Source organism: Olea europaea, chromosome 22 (assembly GCF_002742605.1).
Source record: "Olea europaea var. sylvestris chromosome 22, O_europaea_v1, whole genome shotgun sequence".
NCBI classification, from domain to species: Eukaryota; Viridiplantae; Streptophyta; class Magnoliopsida; order Lamiales; family Oleaceae; genus Olea; species Olea europaea.
Genome location: NC_036258.1, coordinates 7,573,089 through 7,590,625, shown reverse-complemented (window position 1 = coordinate 7,590,625; position 17,537 = coordinate 7,573,089). Strand labels below are relative to the sequence as shown.

Here is a 17,537-nt window from a genome sequence, read left to right as displayed (position 1 = left end):
GTGGGGAAATTCATCGCCAAATTATGATAAAGAAGGAAGTTGGCCTGTTGATATAGATGGATCAACCCTTTAGCAAATGCACATGCGCCGTCTAGGTCCTTTAATAACAGGCCAACTGGGTCTTTTAGTGGTGGCCAGATGTAATTACACAGTTCAACCTCTTTATTCTTTTTTGTAATGAATCATCACATACTTCTCATACCAATAATCTTTTTTTAACTAAAACTACTTCAGGCAGAAAATTCTGCAAATATAGCTTGAAATCTACGGACACTGACATCAAAAGATCATCAGGTCCCAAGAATCTCTGCTTATTTTTCATCATCTATGCACTACGAATAGTGTGGTCTCTAATAAGACATAAAGAAGGAAATGTATCACCACCCACATCTAGCCTTGCACAACAAGAAAATAATTTCTGCTGGGCATTTTTTAAATTCTAATAAACATTCATAAGCATGTTCACAAGACATGTAACTATTGGTCTACATAATGCAAACTAATGAAAAAATTTAGAAATCTGTCAACCATTTTGAGATGCTTAACTAGGCAAAAATGATGAAACAGAACAAATAAGAATGAAAGTAATTCACGAAGAATACATATATGATGTCCTTAATAGAGGTTCTATTTAGAAGACAATATTTTTATGAATCACAAATTCAAAATAACAACTTTATTCAGAATTTACAAATTCGAAATGTCGTTCACCAATCTTACTCATGTAAATCAGCATATTTGAGTCTTCAAAATAAACATCACTACCCTCTTCTTGCTAAATTAAATGAAGAACTACAGCTCAATATGAAAACAAAAAAACACATCCTTGCAGCGTGTTTCTCCAGTTTGATGGGATAGAAAACACTGAACGATTTCTCCAAAAATTTATCCGTTGTGGTTTCCAAGACATCTTCCAAAGTGGGCGAATTTCCATTCCACGTAGAGAAGCTCAAGAGTATTTAGATTGGATCAACAATTTAGATGCTAATGTCTACAATAAAAAAGAAATTCTAGAAATGGTGCATTGTATGAAATTATTAACTAAATAAATTTCCAAAAAAATCATGGTCAGCAAAGATTATTTGCAGAACAGAAAACTACACAAAATGCCAGCAAAAAGAGTTTGCTATTGGCAAGATAGCCTACCATAAACCCAACAAAAACAGTTTGCTATCGGCAAGATAGCTATCTTTAAAAAAATAAAAATAAAATAAAATAAAATACAATCAATAAAACAGTTTGCTATCTACAAGATAGCTATCAAAAGATCGCTATCAACATATCATAAACCCAACAAAAACAGTTTGCTATCGGCAAGATAGCTATCTTTAAAAATAAATAAATAATACAATGAATAAAACAGTTTGCTATCAACAAGATAGCTATCATCATATAAGCAATAAAAGTTTAGGGAGTTTGCTCTCGGCAAGATAGCTATCAACACATAAAGCTTATCAAAAACAGTTTGCTATAGGCGAGATAGCTAACATCAAATAAAACTCAGGAAAAACAGTTTGCTGTCAACAAGATAGCTATCATCAGAAAAGCAAAAGAAGTTTGTTTAGGGTTAGAAATTTCATACCAAGCAAACAAATCTGAGTGTTCATTATTATCGGAGAGACGCAAAATTAATTTTTCATCTGTAGTGCTTACGTTTTCCAACCTATCAGTGTTAAAAAAGACTCCATCATATGCAGAATGAAGAACAGCAGTCAAGGAAGAGTCCACAACCCTTCATGCGCCCACGTGCGCCGCCAGCAGATCACCGCACGCCACATGCACCACCACCAAAGGGTCTCCTAGAAGGTGCGATCGTAGTGACAATGTTCACATCCAAGAATCCAGCTGGATGGATGGAATTGCCGGGTAATGAACTCTGTTCTCCTCTTTTTTCTTCAAAACTTGTTTTGGTATACTCGCACTCATCTGAAAATTTTCCTTCAATTTTTCAAGCCTTTATATTATTATTTTCTGATAATTTACATCTATAAATTCCTCTTCTTGAAAAACATTTTTTATCACTTGCAATTTGATGCACAATATTGCTAGTGTATAAAGAATCTTCCTAGTAAGTTGGAAGTTAAAGAAGTTTGACGCTTTATTTTGGCATCTATGAATTATCATATTCATTATTAAGCCCCTAGAGATTTTTTGAGAATAGATTGAGTGAAAAGTGATTTTTTATTTTATAATGTGTGGAGATTGGAAAATTTTATTGATCCACATGCAAAACCGTTCTCCTGGGTGAATATGTGATTGAAAATGAGTTTGAAGAATATGAGGCCAAACACAGGCTAAATACTACTTGCACATTTTCTGTACCAACAGGTGTACATCAGGCTCTATTAGCAGGTCCCATATAGCCCGTATACAGTTGATCAAGGTTAAACGCACGTTGTGACCCGGTCCTATAGTTGTGAATATAGCCTATTTACTCATAACTTATCTGAGATGGGAGTAGGCCAAGTTCGTTTTCCTAGCCACTGGTAGAGAGAGAATGCCTATTGCCATTCAAATACTATTTTGGACAAGTAACTTTGCAAAATCTTTGGAATAAAAGGTAACTTAAGATAAGGTTTTTAGCTTTTTAATTTAAACATGCTTTTTAAGTATAGACAAACAGGACCTTGATCACCAAGAAAGGACATTCACGTAGAATGGGACTCTATCTTTATTCTCCTCTGATTAATCAATTCTTTAAAAGATCTATCCGACTATGCAGTGAATGATTTGATCAAAACAAAAGCATCAATAATCACAAAACAGAAAACAAAAGTACATACAGCATAGTTTGATAACACGCTTTTCAGTCAATAAATTACCGTAAAAACACACAGACGAGAACACCAGAACTGTTTTAGATAAGTATCCTTGAAAAATATATTTGGCAAAATAAGTAACTTAGCATTTAAGTAGAGATAAACGCGCCCTTAATCCCTTAATCATCAAGAATGGACATTAATTAAAACAAAAGCATCAATAACCACGAAAAAGAGAACACAGGGAAAAAAAAAAGTACAAGCAGTACATACGAATTCAAACACACAAGAACACAGAACGAGCAAATCAAAAAACAAATACAAGTAAAACAAGAAGGAACCTTGCGGGACCAAATTTCATCACTTGAAGCTATGCTATGCCATCCACGAGAGATCAGGCGAGATCGTGCCACGCTGCGTGCGTCAAGTTGTTTCAGTATCATCACCATTATTTCCGAACCAAAAGCCACAAATGGATCCTGCAATTCCATTTCTTCTCCAATATTTTTCCTTTTGCGTACCCTTCCTCCTGTGTCAACACCTTCATCATGAAAATCATCACCCGGAGTAGAAGCCAAAGGAAAATTTGAAGGCCCATCTTCAGTTTCTCCTCTATTCGCCCCTTTCTTGCCATGTCTTTTCAGTTCCTTGCTTCTACTCTCAGACATGGAAGAAAAGTGAACAGAGCCTACCCACTAAAGAGTGTATGTAAACTGTGAAGTGTATCTCTCTCCTCCTCGTGTGCGTTCTTGGATAGAGAATACAAGAGAGAGGGAGAATGGTGGAAAATGAACAAAAATAAATAAATAAATAAATAAATACTACGTTTTTCTTGTTTGACGTACACCGCACCGACCTAAGGAGAGAAAACTTAAGCTCGCAGAAATTGATGTCGTCGTACCCTCCTAGGTTACTTGTTGGATTTTAGTGGGGTGCTATTTGTGTCATCCAATGAGAGAATGCCGCGTGGATATTGACACGCCAGGCTGGGGAGGCCTGCAGCTCAAATTTGTTTAGTGGGTATATTGCATTTGGGGTCACCAAAGGCTCAGTAAAATTTCAATTGGCTCATCTAACTTTAATTTATCTAAATCAGGTCACTAAACTCAATTTAATTTCAATGGTGCAGTCACTCATCGAGTCTTGTTATTAAGCCCTTGTTTGAGCCCCATTTTGATATGAAACTGTATTTTAATGTATTATTAAAAATGCAATAATGTATGGTTGAAAATATGTTTTAAAAAAATTGCGTCTTAAAAAAATAAAGGTCAAACATAGACTAAATTTAATGTCACAATTAGACGTGAATGGTTAAAATTAACAATAATATAATGGTAGTCAAATACTCAAATAAAATATGTTACATAATCATGTTGCGATCATAATTTTGAAAAATAACATTTTTTTAAAATCATGATAACTTGTACAATAATACATACTCAAAATCCATTCCTAAGTTCAAGATTTGTGAGGAAGATGTCAAAAGGTTGCACACTTACCTAAAAGGGGAGTTACACAAAGGATTAAGACATTATGTTTAGTAACAAAAGCAAATCATAAAGTGATTAATATTGAAAATAAATTGAAATTCGACATTTTAAGGTAATAAATTAAAATTGAATGACTTAGCCCATATTTGGTAACCATTTTTTTAAAAATCTTATTTTTTCATACTCATTTTCAACCACGTATTCTCATAATAAATTATCTTTCGTGAAAATTCTAATTTTTTCCTACTTTTTTTACTTGTACATTTTCCAAAAAATTACAATTCAAAAATTCATTATTCTCAAAATTTAAAAAAAAAAAAAAATTGTCTAACAGGAGGCTTAAAAATAAATTGAAAATAAGAGTTGTTAAATAGAGGCTAATTAAGTTTAGTAATAGAAGATAATGGATCTTAAACATTCAAAGTAAATTGAAGTCAAGTTATTGGGTAAACTAAAATTGAGCAACTTAATTGAAATCTGACCGAAAGTTCAATGACCAAAAGTGAAATTAACCAATACTTAGCAGTTTGAAAGTGGACTAGTGGTGTAGATTCGCACATACGTGGACGCGGGCATGTTTTGCAGACCTGGCTAGTGCGTACAAAGAAGGTCAATTTACTTGTGGCTATGGAATTTTTGAATTTGTATTTGACCATTTTGGACATTAATTAACACCTTTTTAAAAGTCGTCGTAGTGGGGAAGATAATGATCCAAACAAAATAACAATTATTTCGATTGATGACGAGATTTATAAATATTGGAATTCTTTTTTCTTTTTAATTTTTTTAATTTTTTTTTTTTTTTTTTTGGTTTCCGGTAGAACGGCCGTTTTGCCAAAAATTTTGCTGAATTTCATAGTTTACAATCTGTGTTGATTTGAGATCGATAGCTGTTTTATGTAACAAGCAAAACGTGGACATTGAACTTTGTTTTGCGCATATAATGCCCTCGAGCAAGACGTATGACAATGCATTAGATGATTGTAATTGTGACGATGTTTCACTCTAAACTTATTTTAAGGTATTAAAATTATGATTTGATTAAGATGTGTAGTAGTAATTGTGGATCTTAAAAAATATGTACTTAAAATTGATATTAATTTTGGAAAAAATAAACTACAAATTACTTTTAGCTATTAGTTATCTATTTTTCAATTGGAGAATGTTGTGCAGAAAATTGGAATCGGATTAATTAAATACCAATTTGTTGGAGAAAATACGAGATTATGGCACAATATGAAATAAAGATCATAAAAACACAAGAACAATGTAATTTATAGAGAATGAATATTTTATTATAATATGGAGAAAGAATATATATGTTTGGGTTTACAATGTTTCTAACTTATACTAAACCGTTGTTTGATTCCCTTTTTTTTTCAAGATAAATTTTTTCTCTTCTTTTCGATCACTCATTCTTCAATGAAATAGTATTATACGCAAATTCAAAACTTTTCTAATTTTTTTAACAGCACATTCTCCATCAATCTATTATCTCCTAATAAAAAAATGGAGTTCAAACATGCCCTAGATCATAATGAAGAGCCAAATTATGACCCTGTTTGAGCCTCATTATTTTCTTATTAAAATGAAAAATATGATCGTTATCCATCACATCAAACCACCATATTTGACTTTTTATCTCTTTTGTGGGGTTCATAACGACTATATTTTTCATTCTCATTTTTATAATAATGTGGCTCAAATTTAAATAAAAAGGAAACGCCCAACCCTAATAGTAGAGTTATCAATTAAAAAAATGTTCAAACGCGAAACAGGCTTGGACCGAGTAACTACATCACTTGTGCACTAGACAAGCGTCAGCTTCGTCGCTCGAGCACCATGCGGGTGTTAAGTTTTTTTTAAAATTTTGACGTCGTCGCTCAAGCTCCAAGCTAGTAGGCCAGCTAGCGAAATTGTGGCTACTTTTCTCTTCGATCCATAATTTGATCCCTTCAAGTTTTACACATATTCCAACTCCCCAATTGAACTTCCAATTAGAATTAAGTATAATTTGTCAAATAGACTTTAAATAGGATTTCAAATAAAATTTGAGTCACACTTTAATTCTAACAAATTCCACCCAGACACGAATTCCACTACAATAAACAAGCTTCAAAGACTTTCTACCAGGACGCAAATTTCATTGCAAAGAATAAACTTTGACTCTTCAACAAAAGCACATACGAAATTCTCCACCAAAAAATTTGTGGCTAGAAATATTCTCCATTTCTGCCACACCAACAAAAACACAAATATGACCTTTGTGTACAATGAGTTCCTCTTTTTCCTCGCATTCACCTCTTTTTTCTGAATTTGTCCGTAGAAAAGTCATTTTGTTATACCCTTTAGTCAAATTTAAAGAAACAAAAATCCATAAAAAAAATAGAACAAATCAAAAAGTCCACTTGCACTCAGCATTCATAATTTGTTGTCATAAATTTGCATCAATCCAGTACTCTTGGAATTTCTCAAACGTATTGTTGACCTCTAAAAATGGCTCTTCCACGTGGCCAACTTGTAGCTACTTCATGTATTCCTCCCTACGAAATGAACAAACTGTCAGGCGCACACGGTCGGAACCGACGAGGGTGGCGGCCGTATACACTCCGACGGTCAAGTCAGGTTTGGATGGTCGGAACAGTGCCCAGGGACTACACAAATCAATCAGTCAATAAAGGGGGGAGGAGAATATATAAACTTGTTATGGAGTGCTATCTATTGAGAGTTTCATTACCTTTGCCTCTGGCCAATCTTTGGGTATTTATAGGTGGTATGAACCGTGGGATGTGGAACACGTGTATACATTTGACGGTATGAAGCGTCTGCTCATAGGCGTCAATCAGCCGCGCTTGTAGAGTGGGCGGACAGTTTGTTTCCCCCAAGTTGAATTGACATAAAGTTGATAAATCACATCAAATAGCTTTATGGGGGACGTCAAATCAGTTTAAACCTTATATGCAGAGCAAATCTTAAATTGGCAGCGAATCTTCTAACGGGGGTCCACTTGAACCCGACCTCGGAGACGGGACACTTCGGCAGATCAGTGGCAGGAATCGGTGTATTACTTTGGAGAAGCTTCGGGAGGTCGGAGTGGTCTATTTGATTTCATCGGCTTCGGGGTGGCGAGATGATACTTCGATACTTCGGTACCGAGGCTCGTAAAATGAGGCGTAACAGTGGTCCCCCCAAATCCGAGAATGAATATTTATATTATACGTGGATTTGTTTTCCTGACCGGATCGCGGCGTGGGGATAGCTGAAACTTTGTAGAGCATGGGAAGAACGCAGAGCCGAGGCGATGAGCCAATGGTACGCTCGCGTCGGGTACGTTAAAGTGTCATAAAAATTTTAGGGACTCGTCTTCACCGAAGCGTTGGCAGGAAGAGGGAGACGGCTCAAGCTTTGCAAAGCATGGGAGGGGACGCAGCGACCGAGGCGATAGCGAACGGGGCGTTCACATCGGGTGCGTCCAAGCTTTGTAAAGTTGGGGGACTCGTTTCTCGCCAAGCGTTGGCGAAAAAGGGGTCGACGCGTGGGGAGATGGCTCGAACTTCGTAAATCATAGGAGGGAACGCAGCGCCCGAGGCGATTAGCCACTGGGGCGTTCGCATCGGTTGCGGCTAAGCTTTGTAAAGTTGGGGGAGGAGATCATCCGAGGCGACCCAGAAGTCAAATGATTTGACAACTGTTGCGTGTTTCCAAGGTGACAGTTGGGTACCACGCCCATTCCCCTAGAAGGCTGCTGCGGCCAGTAATTATTATTGACGGCTGTTGGTAACCGAGGCGACGCGTTTCAATTTAGCGTGAAAGCCACAGCGACATCTTGGGTGTAGATCAAATCTGGCGTTTCGTTTCAACGGCTGGGATCGGGAATACAACGAACAGTTTAGATTGATCGTATTTGAATTCAACGGTGGAGATTGGATTTGTCTTTCCTATAAAAGGTGAACTTTGGGGGCTTATCAAAGTTTCTACCTTTGCCAGACGAAAAAACAAAATTTTCTCCCAAATTTTCGGCGATTTTCGACGTTCTACAAGCAACTCCGGCGAGAGAGAGAGCAATATTTCCGGCGATCTTGCACCATTTCCGGCTAGGAAACACTTCCAAACCCGTAAGTTTCAGTACCCATTTAGACTCTAAAAATTTCTTAACGAATGGCCTCGGAAGGGAGTTCTGGTTTGGGTAGGAGTTTAGAAATAGTGAGGGTGGACAAGCCCATTGTGGCGACCTCCTCAGACATAGCCGGGGCCATAATGGGGGAGAAAACATGTGGAAGCGACCAGATAGCCCTCCGGATATTTCTGTGCATTGGGGGGCGTCGGACTACCCATCAAAGTTGAGAGAGGCCGACCTTGGTAGACTTAGGACAGAATATAGGATCCCGGACAGTGTGGATCTGATTCTCCCAGAGCTGGAAGAGAGAGCTTGTTACCCAAGGCCGGGCTGCGTGGCCATTAGTGAGGCGATCCTTAGGGCCGAACTTAGGCTGCCTATTCACCCGTTCTTTAGGTTGGTGCTTAGGTCTTACGGGCTAGCCCCGACGCAGCTCAATCCGAACTCTTGGAGCCAAATGGTGGGCTCCTGGATGTTGTGGAAAGAGGCGTCGTTAGGAGTGGAGATGCCCCTTTCCGTTTTCCAGACTCTCTACATACCCAAGGTTACTGTCGGGGGGGATAAGACCCGAGGTTGGTACTACCTGACGTCATGGGGTTCCCACACTCCATTTGTGATCGATCTGCCGAACTCCATCAAGGAATGGAAGAGCTCTTGGTGCTGGGCAGCGGGGCGATGGGACACAATGGAGGGAGACCCCCTGGCGCCTCTTACAGTCCCGGCGAAGTTTTCAACACTTAGTGATTATAGTAGTTGATATTTTGTTTCTCTTCGGCCGGGCTTGTGTTTAACAGATATGTTTCCTTTCGCAGGTTCCCTCCCTCGGTGCGAGCTATCGATAGAGGACTTCGACACTATCTGTGTTATTTATCAGCTGCCTCAGAAGAAGAGGTCATATTACAGGCTAATTCGGAAAAACATACATTTCATCACTCACGACTTAATGGCGTCCCAAGGTAATAGGACCGAAGCCCACACTTTTTTAACCCGAACTCCCTATACTTGTATTAATTCCTCATTCGTTTCTTTGCAGATAACTTCAACAAGAAGCTGCCAGTACGCCCCGACTTCAAAACCATTCAGAAAATGATGGCTGAGGCAAGGGCGCTGAAGGCCTCCTCTTCTTCGTATAAGAAGCAAATGGAGGAGCTGGTGGAGGCCAGTAAGAGACTTCAGCCTCCGACGGAGGAGGAGGTTCAGGAGGATCCGGAGGCTGACCTCCGAAGGAAGGGCAAGAAGAGTGCTGCCCCTCCCAGACGCCCAACTGTGGCGAGGCCACCCCCAGTCATGCGGCAGACAACTATTCCCACGGGGGTGGCCCTCCCAGAGAGGAGCCCCACTGCTACGGAGCCCGTCGCTGCCTTGGACACGGCGCCCCTTGCGGTCGTACCTATTGAACACGTTCCGGGGCAGCAGAGGAGGAAAAGGGCTCGCTCTAGCAAAGAAGTTGACTTCCTCGGCACCAGTTCAGAAGAGCCAGTAAGGGAGGTGCTGGAGGCTCTCCCTCCGGAAACAGCTGCAGTAGCGGTGGTCCACAGCAAATATTGGACCGAAGAGTGGAGGGACCACACCGCCTCCTGCACTGCTGAAGACTTGGTGGCGGCGAACAACGCCTGCGTGGCCCGGGCACTAAGCACAAGTATCCAACTCGAGGGCTTGGTGAAGGATCTAAACTCCAAGAGGGAGGACCTCGCCAAGCACCTCGAGGAGGCGATGCACTACGGGGACGCTGTGCGAGCTGCCCAGGCCAAAGCTGCCAAAGTAGAGGAGGGGAAGAGAGCTGCTGAGGTCCAGCTCGCTGCTTTGCAGGCGGAGGTGGAGCGACTGAAAAAAGAGCTCTATGAGGTGGAGTGCCAGGTGGCTGTGGTGACTCGGCGACTTAACCACGCTAACGAGCACCACAAGCTTGCCACCGATGCCCTAGAGGCCTCCAACAGAGAAAGAGCGGAGCTGAAATAGCAAACAGAGGCCCAGTTAGCGGAGATTGCCTCTCTGAGGGAGGAGTTAAAGTCTGCGGGGGAGGTGGCGGTTCAAAATTTTATTGATCACTTCGAAGACCACCCCCTTTACGAAGACTTTGCCAACTTCTGGGCCTCGTGGAGTGCCCAAAGCCTACTGGGTCGGCTGAAGGAGGTGCACCCTACACTGGACATCTCTCAACTAGAGGCAGAGTTCGGGGGACCCGCTGGAGGTCGGCCTAACAAGGTTACTGAGGAGGTTCCAGGGGCCCAGGAGGCGGCCAGTGCTGAAATTCCTCCCACAGATTAGGGTTTCCTTTGTAATGGCTTCGGCTCCCTATGTACTTCAATTTCATGAAATGGAAAATTTTGTTAAATTTCTGTAAAGTTCTTTTGCTTCTGCTTCTTTGTATCTCCTTTTGTTTTATACTTGTATGAATGACAAACATTAGGCCAATTGCCTCGTGACAACGACCAGTTAACAATTGTGAATCGGTCCCCTTAAGCGAACACAAGTCTAAACACTTAAGTGAGTAGGAAGTGACCCCTTACTTTAACTTCTTAATAATCTGAGGCCAGACCAATTGGGAAAACGCGAGGTAACGTTTGTTTATCAGCTAATAAGTGACGATCGAATCGCTCAAATGAACCTTTCGAAGAACTGAGGAAACCATTCCCTGGCTGATCTGGTTTGGAACTGAAAATTCATTACTGAAGATAAATTACACCACCCTTTACAAAGGTGATTCCATCACTTAATAATCTTTACAACCAATGTCGGATCAGGACAACCGATTTAACTATGACGACCTAGGATCAAATCGGAACATTCTTGTCACTGATAGTATTTTCTCAAGTGCTCGATGTTCCACTTGTGAGGTAGCACCCTTCCTGACATATCTTCGACCTCGAAAGTACCAGGTCGGGATTCTCCCTGAATGCGGTACGGGCCTTCCCAGTTCGGTTTTCAAGAATGCCTCCCTTTTCAGGGTCAGTCGCCGGTTTTCCGGTGGCTTCTCCGACGGGGAATGTAGGACTTTGAATGGGGAATGACGGTTCCCACAGACGGCGCCAAACTGTTGACCTCTAAAAATGGCTCTTCCACGTGGCCAACTTGTAGCTACTCCACGTATTCCTCCCTACAAAATGAACAAACTGTCAGGCGCACACGGTCGACGGGAGTGGCGGCCGTATACACTCCGACGGTCAAGTCAGGTTTGGGTAGTCGGAACAGTGCCCAGGGACTACACAAATCAATCAGTCAATAAAGGGGGAGGAGAATATATAAACTTGTTATGGAGTGCTATCTATTGAGAGTTTCATTACCTTTGCCTCTGGCCAATCTTTGGGTATTTATAGGTGGTATGAACCGTGGGATGTGGAACACGTGTATACATCTGACGGTATGAAGCGTCTGCTCATAGGCGTCAATCAGCCGCGCTTGTAGAGTGGGCGGACAGTTTGTTTCCCCCGAGTTGAATTGACATAAAGTTGATAAGTCACATCAAATAGCTTTATGGGGGACGTCAAATCAGTTTAAACCATATATGCAGAGCAAATCTTAAATTGGCAGCGAATCTTCTAACGGGGGTCCACTTGAACCCGACCTCGGAGACGGGACACTTCGGCAGATCAGTGGCAGGAATCGGTGTATTACTTTGGAGAAGTTTCGGGAGGTCGAAGTGGTCTATTTGATTTCATCGGCTTCAGGGTGGCGAGATGATACTTCGATACTTCGGTACCGAGGCTCGTAAAATGAAGTGGTCTATTTGATTTCATCGGCTTCGGGGTGGCGAGATGATACTTCGATACTTCGGTACCAAGGCTCGTAAAATGAGGCGTAACACGTATTTCACTATCGAGTCATTAGGTAAATATATTTAAATCTAGAGTAATCATTTGTAAAAGTGGTGATATACTATAACACCCTCTCAAAGATGGACTAACATGTCCATATACATCACAATAAGCTAGTTCCAATACTTGTTTGGCTCTATGTCTTTTTACCAAAAATTGATCTCTTGATCATTTTAACTTCCAATAAGAATCGCAACCAACAATGGTTCGACCTTAAGCGTGTTAAGGGAACCATCTCTTGTCAATCTTTATATTATGTTATGGTTAATATGTCCAAATCTAAGATGTCCTAAATATGTATCACTGCTAAGATATGACTTTTGTTTACGATTTGTAGAAGTTACATTGATTTCATTTGTGGAACTATTTAAAATATGAAGAACATTCACCAGATATTCGACACAAATAAGAGCTTTATTCATCAAAATGCAAAGCGTATCAAGGGTTGATTTCAAAGAATAATCTTGTCTGATTAAATAGGAAACAAAATTAAATTTCATTTCATTTGCTTGACATAATGATAGTATTTAAGAATTAAACGCCCACAACTCCTATAATAAAAATAAACTACTCATATTCTTCTTATTCTAACGATGATTTTAAATTGGCCTTTACAGAGATTTTGCTCTGCCAAAGTACCTAGTAGACTTGAAGATATGATTAGTGGATTCAAAATGTACAACCTAGGAATTTGTAGAATCAACCATTGAGTAAAACTCAGTAACGAAAAACTCAACTATGCTAGGTAGTCTTTCTTCTAGTGTTTTTTTCAACCATAGTTGAAACACTTTCCTTTCAGTGTTTTTTTCAACCGTAGTTGGAGCACTTTCCTTTCAATGTTCAATTTGATTTGAGCTTCTTGTTGCTCTCTTCTTCTTTTCAAACCTGCCTTCCAACTTGGAGTCAAGAGCTACCAATCGCTGAATGTGCATTGCCAATCTTAACTTTATGAATAATTCTCACACAACGTAACTCATTCTTCAAATTAGTTAATGTCATCTTCATTTTTGTGCAATTGATAGTCCACAATAAAACAATGAAAAATATCAAATAAAGAATTCAACACAATATCAATATGAGTGTCTGTGTTGGTTTCACCTAAATTCTCCTCTGCATTGAAATTTGCAATCATAGTCAATATATGATTCCTCAAAGGCATATTGGGTTTCATTTGGATCTTTTGTAATGTACGAATGAACTTAGAACGTGCCTTGCATTGCTCATATTTTGCGAGTATTCCAATGACGACTATTTCATTCTCAATTGATTAAGCTTGCCACAATTTCTATAATCACTCAAATGCGATTGTTAGCTATATAAGCAATTTATTTGTTATAATCAAAACGTGAAGTCAACCTTAGGTCAACAAGTTTCACTTAATAAATACCTAAAAATTTCGGGTCCGGTGAAGAACCAAACAAAACTATGTCCAACCCTATCCACTATAGTTGGAACACTTTCCTTTCAATGTTCAATCTGATTTTAAGCTTTTTGTTGCTCTCCTGCTTCTTGTTAGCTCTCTTCTTCTTTTCAAACCTGCCTTCCAACTTGGAGTCAAGAGCTACCAATCGTTGCATGTGCATTGCCAATCTTACCTTTACGATCACTTCTCGCACAATGTAACTCATTCATCAAATTAGTTAATGGCATCTTCATTTTGTGCAATTGATAGTCCACAATAAAACAATGAAAAATATCAAATAAAGAATTCAACACAATATCAACTGAGTCTCTGTGTTGGTTTCACCTAAATTCTCCGCTGCATTGAAGTTTGCAATAATAGTCAATATATGATTCCTCAAAGGCATTTTGGGTTTCATTTGGATGTTTTGTAATGTACGAATGAACTTAGAATGAGCCTTCAACTTTAATGAACAAACATGCCCTAAAGGCTATGTAGTATGTCATATGAGGTATTCCAAATTTTAAGCTTTTTCAGCAACACATTTGATATTAAAGTCAAAATGTAACAACGAGCTATCTTGTCAACAATCATTCACCTGTTATACGTAGCCCTTCTTGACTTGCCCATAGTCTGTGTACATTACTTGGGACATTCCTCCTCAAGTACAAATTATAGTTTCTTCGCAATAAGAATAAGCATCAAATTACATTCCCAAGTCTACATAATTATACCCAATAAGTTGTTTTTGTTCTAGAGTAACGAAAAATGTTACAAGAGACATTTTGCTGAAAAATAATCATACATTGCATGTTAAACTAGAACGCATAAAAAGAATATAGCACGTGATACATGAATACATATATAGATTTATAAAACTATAATATTTAAGTAGGTTTGATTTCATTTGAGAAAAACTATCAAATATTGTAGAGAAATTTGGTCAGTAATACATGAATAGGTGTCAAAAGTTAATATGCGAAGTAACATCGGAAAAATAATGGTGATCTTAACAATTCTAGCTCTTTTGATCATTGAATTAATTTCAAGGTGGAAATCATTGAACACTAGTTTATTGTTTTTATTAGATGGTCTAATTAATAATTTCTTAATTCAAGTGGACGGAAATTGAGTTTTTTTAACTAAATAATTAATAATTATACAGTATAATAATGCTCTTGTTGGTGAGATTAAAATCAAAGTTAATGTCAACAATTAATTTTAACAGATTTCATGATATCCACAACTTTTCATTTTTCAGTTTCACATTTCATCAATTTTTATTAAAATTTACAAAAAAATTGATTTTAAGTGCTTGTTTTGTAGGGATTTTGATAATTGATTTTTCAATCGTTAGAAATAAATTGGATGCTACCTGTGAGAGAAAAATTCAAAAATAATAACTGAAATAGTGAAATAACAGTCAAAAAATTTATTTTAATTGGCTTAAAACTGTACTAAACAAGCACTAATTCACACCAAATATGGACAACATATTTTGTGATAGAACGACTCATAAAACCCCATCCCATTTTCATGCAAATTATCTCAATTAACATTCTTTAATTTCATTTTCTATGGTTGCTTGATTGACAAATAATTTACATGCATATACTGTATCATGACAAGCTACATACTTTCCATGCATGTGCACGTAGTTGATAATGTCATGTCTTCATAAATCTGCAAGTAATTATGTATGTGAATAACGTCTAAAAGGGTGTGAATAACGTTTTCATGCACAAATAATTATAGCCAAATAAATAAATCTTTTTTCTTTTTTTTCATCTATTTGTGTAAATAAAACCCACAAATAAACAAATAAATGTTAGGCAGTAAAAGTGCATCTATAATAACTATTAAAATAGAAAAACTTAAGTTTAAAATATCATTACTTATAAAAAAATCTAGACTGATTTTCACAGTTTTAACTTCTAACTAAACAAGTCCTACTTAGTAGATTTATAAGAATTTCATACATACTTTTGAATTTTTCAACAAAATAATAAGTTTCAAAGTCATAATTTCAAAATGTAGATAGCAACTTAGTTTAAATTTTATCTAAATCTTTACCAAATAAAGTCATTATTGATTTTGAAGCGATAAAATCATTTAGATTTTTGAAACCAAAGTCAAATAAAAACCTCTTTAAAAAAAGAATAAAATAAAAGGTTTTCCAAAAGGGATGAAAATTTAAAAAATAAAAAAATTAATAGAGCGCTCTTAGGCGCGTATTAGACAGTCAACTTAGCATTTGACCACTTAATTCGTGCTTGACAGACAAATCGTTCTCTTCATGCTTTGCATCTAGGCCCTCTTTTTGGAACACTGAACAAAATAATAAAAAAGGAGAAGTCAAAAGCAAAAGATAAATAAAAAATAATTTTTGGAAAAAACTCTCATCTTTTTCGATCCACCCAACCACTAGCATCCCACCCAAACCGACCCACCACCGCAATTGCCAGGGGATTTCTCCTGTGGTTTTGGTCGAAAAATAGGGAGAGATCCCCTTGTGTTAGTCGCCTCTCCTTGTTTTTTTCCAAAATGAGATTTACGTTAAATTGGTGTGGGGGTAGAATGGTGGCGTGATTGGATTTGGGGTGGAGGGTAGGGGTGCTAATTGAGTTAGGCTGCTCATGAGCTTCACGACTTTGTTTGTAAAAATAGAATAAAGCTAATAGCCAGGGTTAAAGATAGGGCCAAATTCAGGGATGTCAAATGTCGTTTCCCTATTGGAGGGGCGGCTGCTCAAACAAAAGGTTTGTAAAAATATGTCTCGGGAGTTGTCTGACCTGTATTTTTTACAAGTCGAGTAGGGACTCACCTCAAATGCTCGTGAGATTCTCAAGTTGGCTCAGCGGCTCGATAGTTGCAGGCACAAGCAGAAAGCTTGTTTTTGGCCTAAATAGGCCTACTCAGGCTTGAAAATTCTACAAAAGCAAGCATGCAACGGATGTATCCATCGTTGAATGTGAATTTGAATGTTGCGAGAAAACATTATGTCTCACGTCGTTAGAAATCCATTAATGAATTTAATAATTTTTTTTAATAAAAATCTCAATTTTGTTCCATAAATATTTTTCTCAGTTCAAAAGATTTATGTTATGTAACAATAAAAGAATCAACTAAGCAAATTAATATAATCAAGTAAATTTAATTACTTTCCAATAAAATAATATATGATATAATGATTAGATATTACAATCAATAACTATAATCAAATTAAAACTTTGGATATCATCGAAGCATATTCAGTAAATAGCAATGCTCTACAAAGTGAGAGACGTAGCAAGGGGGCAAAGTCAAGCGTTAAATCTTTCGAGTGTAGTTACGATAAGACATTTTTTTTAAAAATAAAAATAAATTAACACTATTTTAAGACCATTGATAATTGTTTTAATAAGATCATTTTGTCTAGTATTTTAATGACAACAATAGTAATTATTTTCTATTAATCAGTTTATTTAACCTTAAAAAAGTAATTAAAAAAAAAAAAGGGACATGTGCCTTTTGGTGTCTGGGCTTATCTTTTGCTGCCTAGCCTTTTGCCTTCTAAGCCTCATCGGGCATTAAGGAAAGAGTTGATAGTCGTTTTCACGCCATCATCATATACGAGGCTTTTTCTTCATGCCTCATACCTAAGTCACGCATTTTCGTGAGAAAATGCAATTCATAAAATAAAATTATAGTCGAGAACACTACAAATAATACACTCAAAATTTCAATATATTTATAAAATTATAACAAATTTCTATATTATTTATTCTAATCAGTGATCACCCAGTGGACAACATAGAGTCCCCAGCTCCAACTACTCAACTTAGAATATTAATTATTTTCAAGTAATTAAATTGATATATTAATTATTTTTCAACATAGAGTGCACATTTCCAATCCCTATTCAGCTATAAATATAGTTGATTCTACACAACGGGAGACCATATAGAAAGTACA

General features: G+C 37.7%; 1 protein-coding gene across 3 annotated transcripts; it reads right to left on the bottom strand.

Annotated features, from left to right (window-relative positions):
• Positions 1–607: 607 nt before the first annotated feature.
• Positions 608–3,592, bottom strand: LOC111371589. 3 transcript variants are annotated; one of them, XM_022993652.1, is made up of 2 exons: positions 3,101–3,589; positions 608–991 (listed from the first exon to the last, which is right to left on the bottom strand). In XM_022993652.1, exons 1-2 carry the CDS (start codon positions 3,425–3,427, stop codon positions 950–952), a joined length of 369 nt encoding a protein of 122 aa, XP_022849420.1. In that variant the 5' UTR covers positions 3,428–3,589; the 3' UTR covers positions 608–949. The 3 variants fall into 3 exon arrangements, with proteins under 3 accessions (XP_022849420.1, XP_022849418.1, XP_022849419.1); XM_022993650.1 differs by having other exon boundaries at positions 608–910; positions 3,101–3,587; XM_022993651.1 differs by lacking the exon at positions 608–991 and adding an exon at positions 1,264–1,926 and having other exon boundaries at positions 3,101–3,592.
• Positions 3,593–17,537: the final 13,945 nt, after the last annotated feature.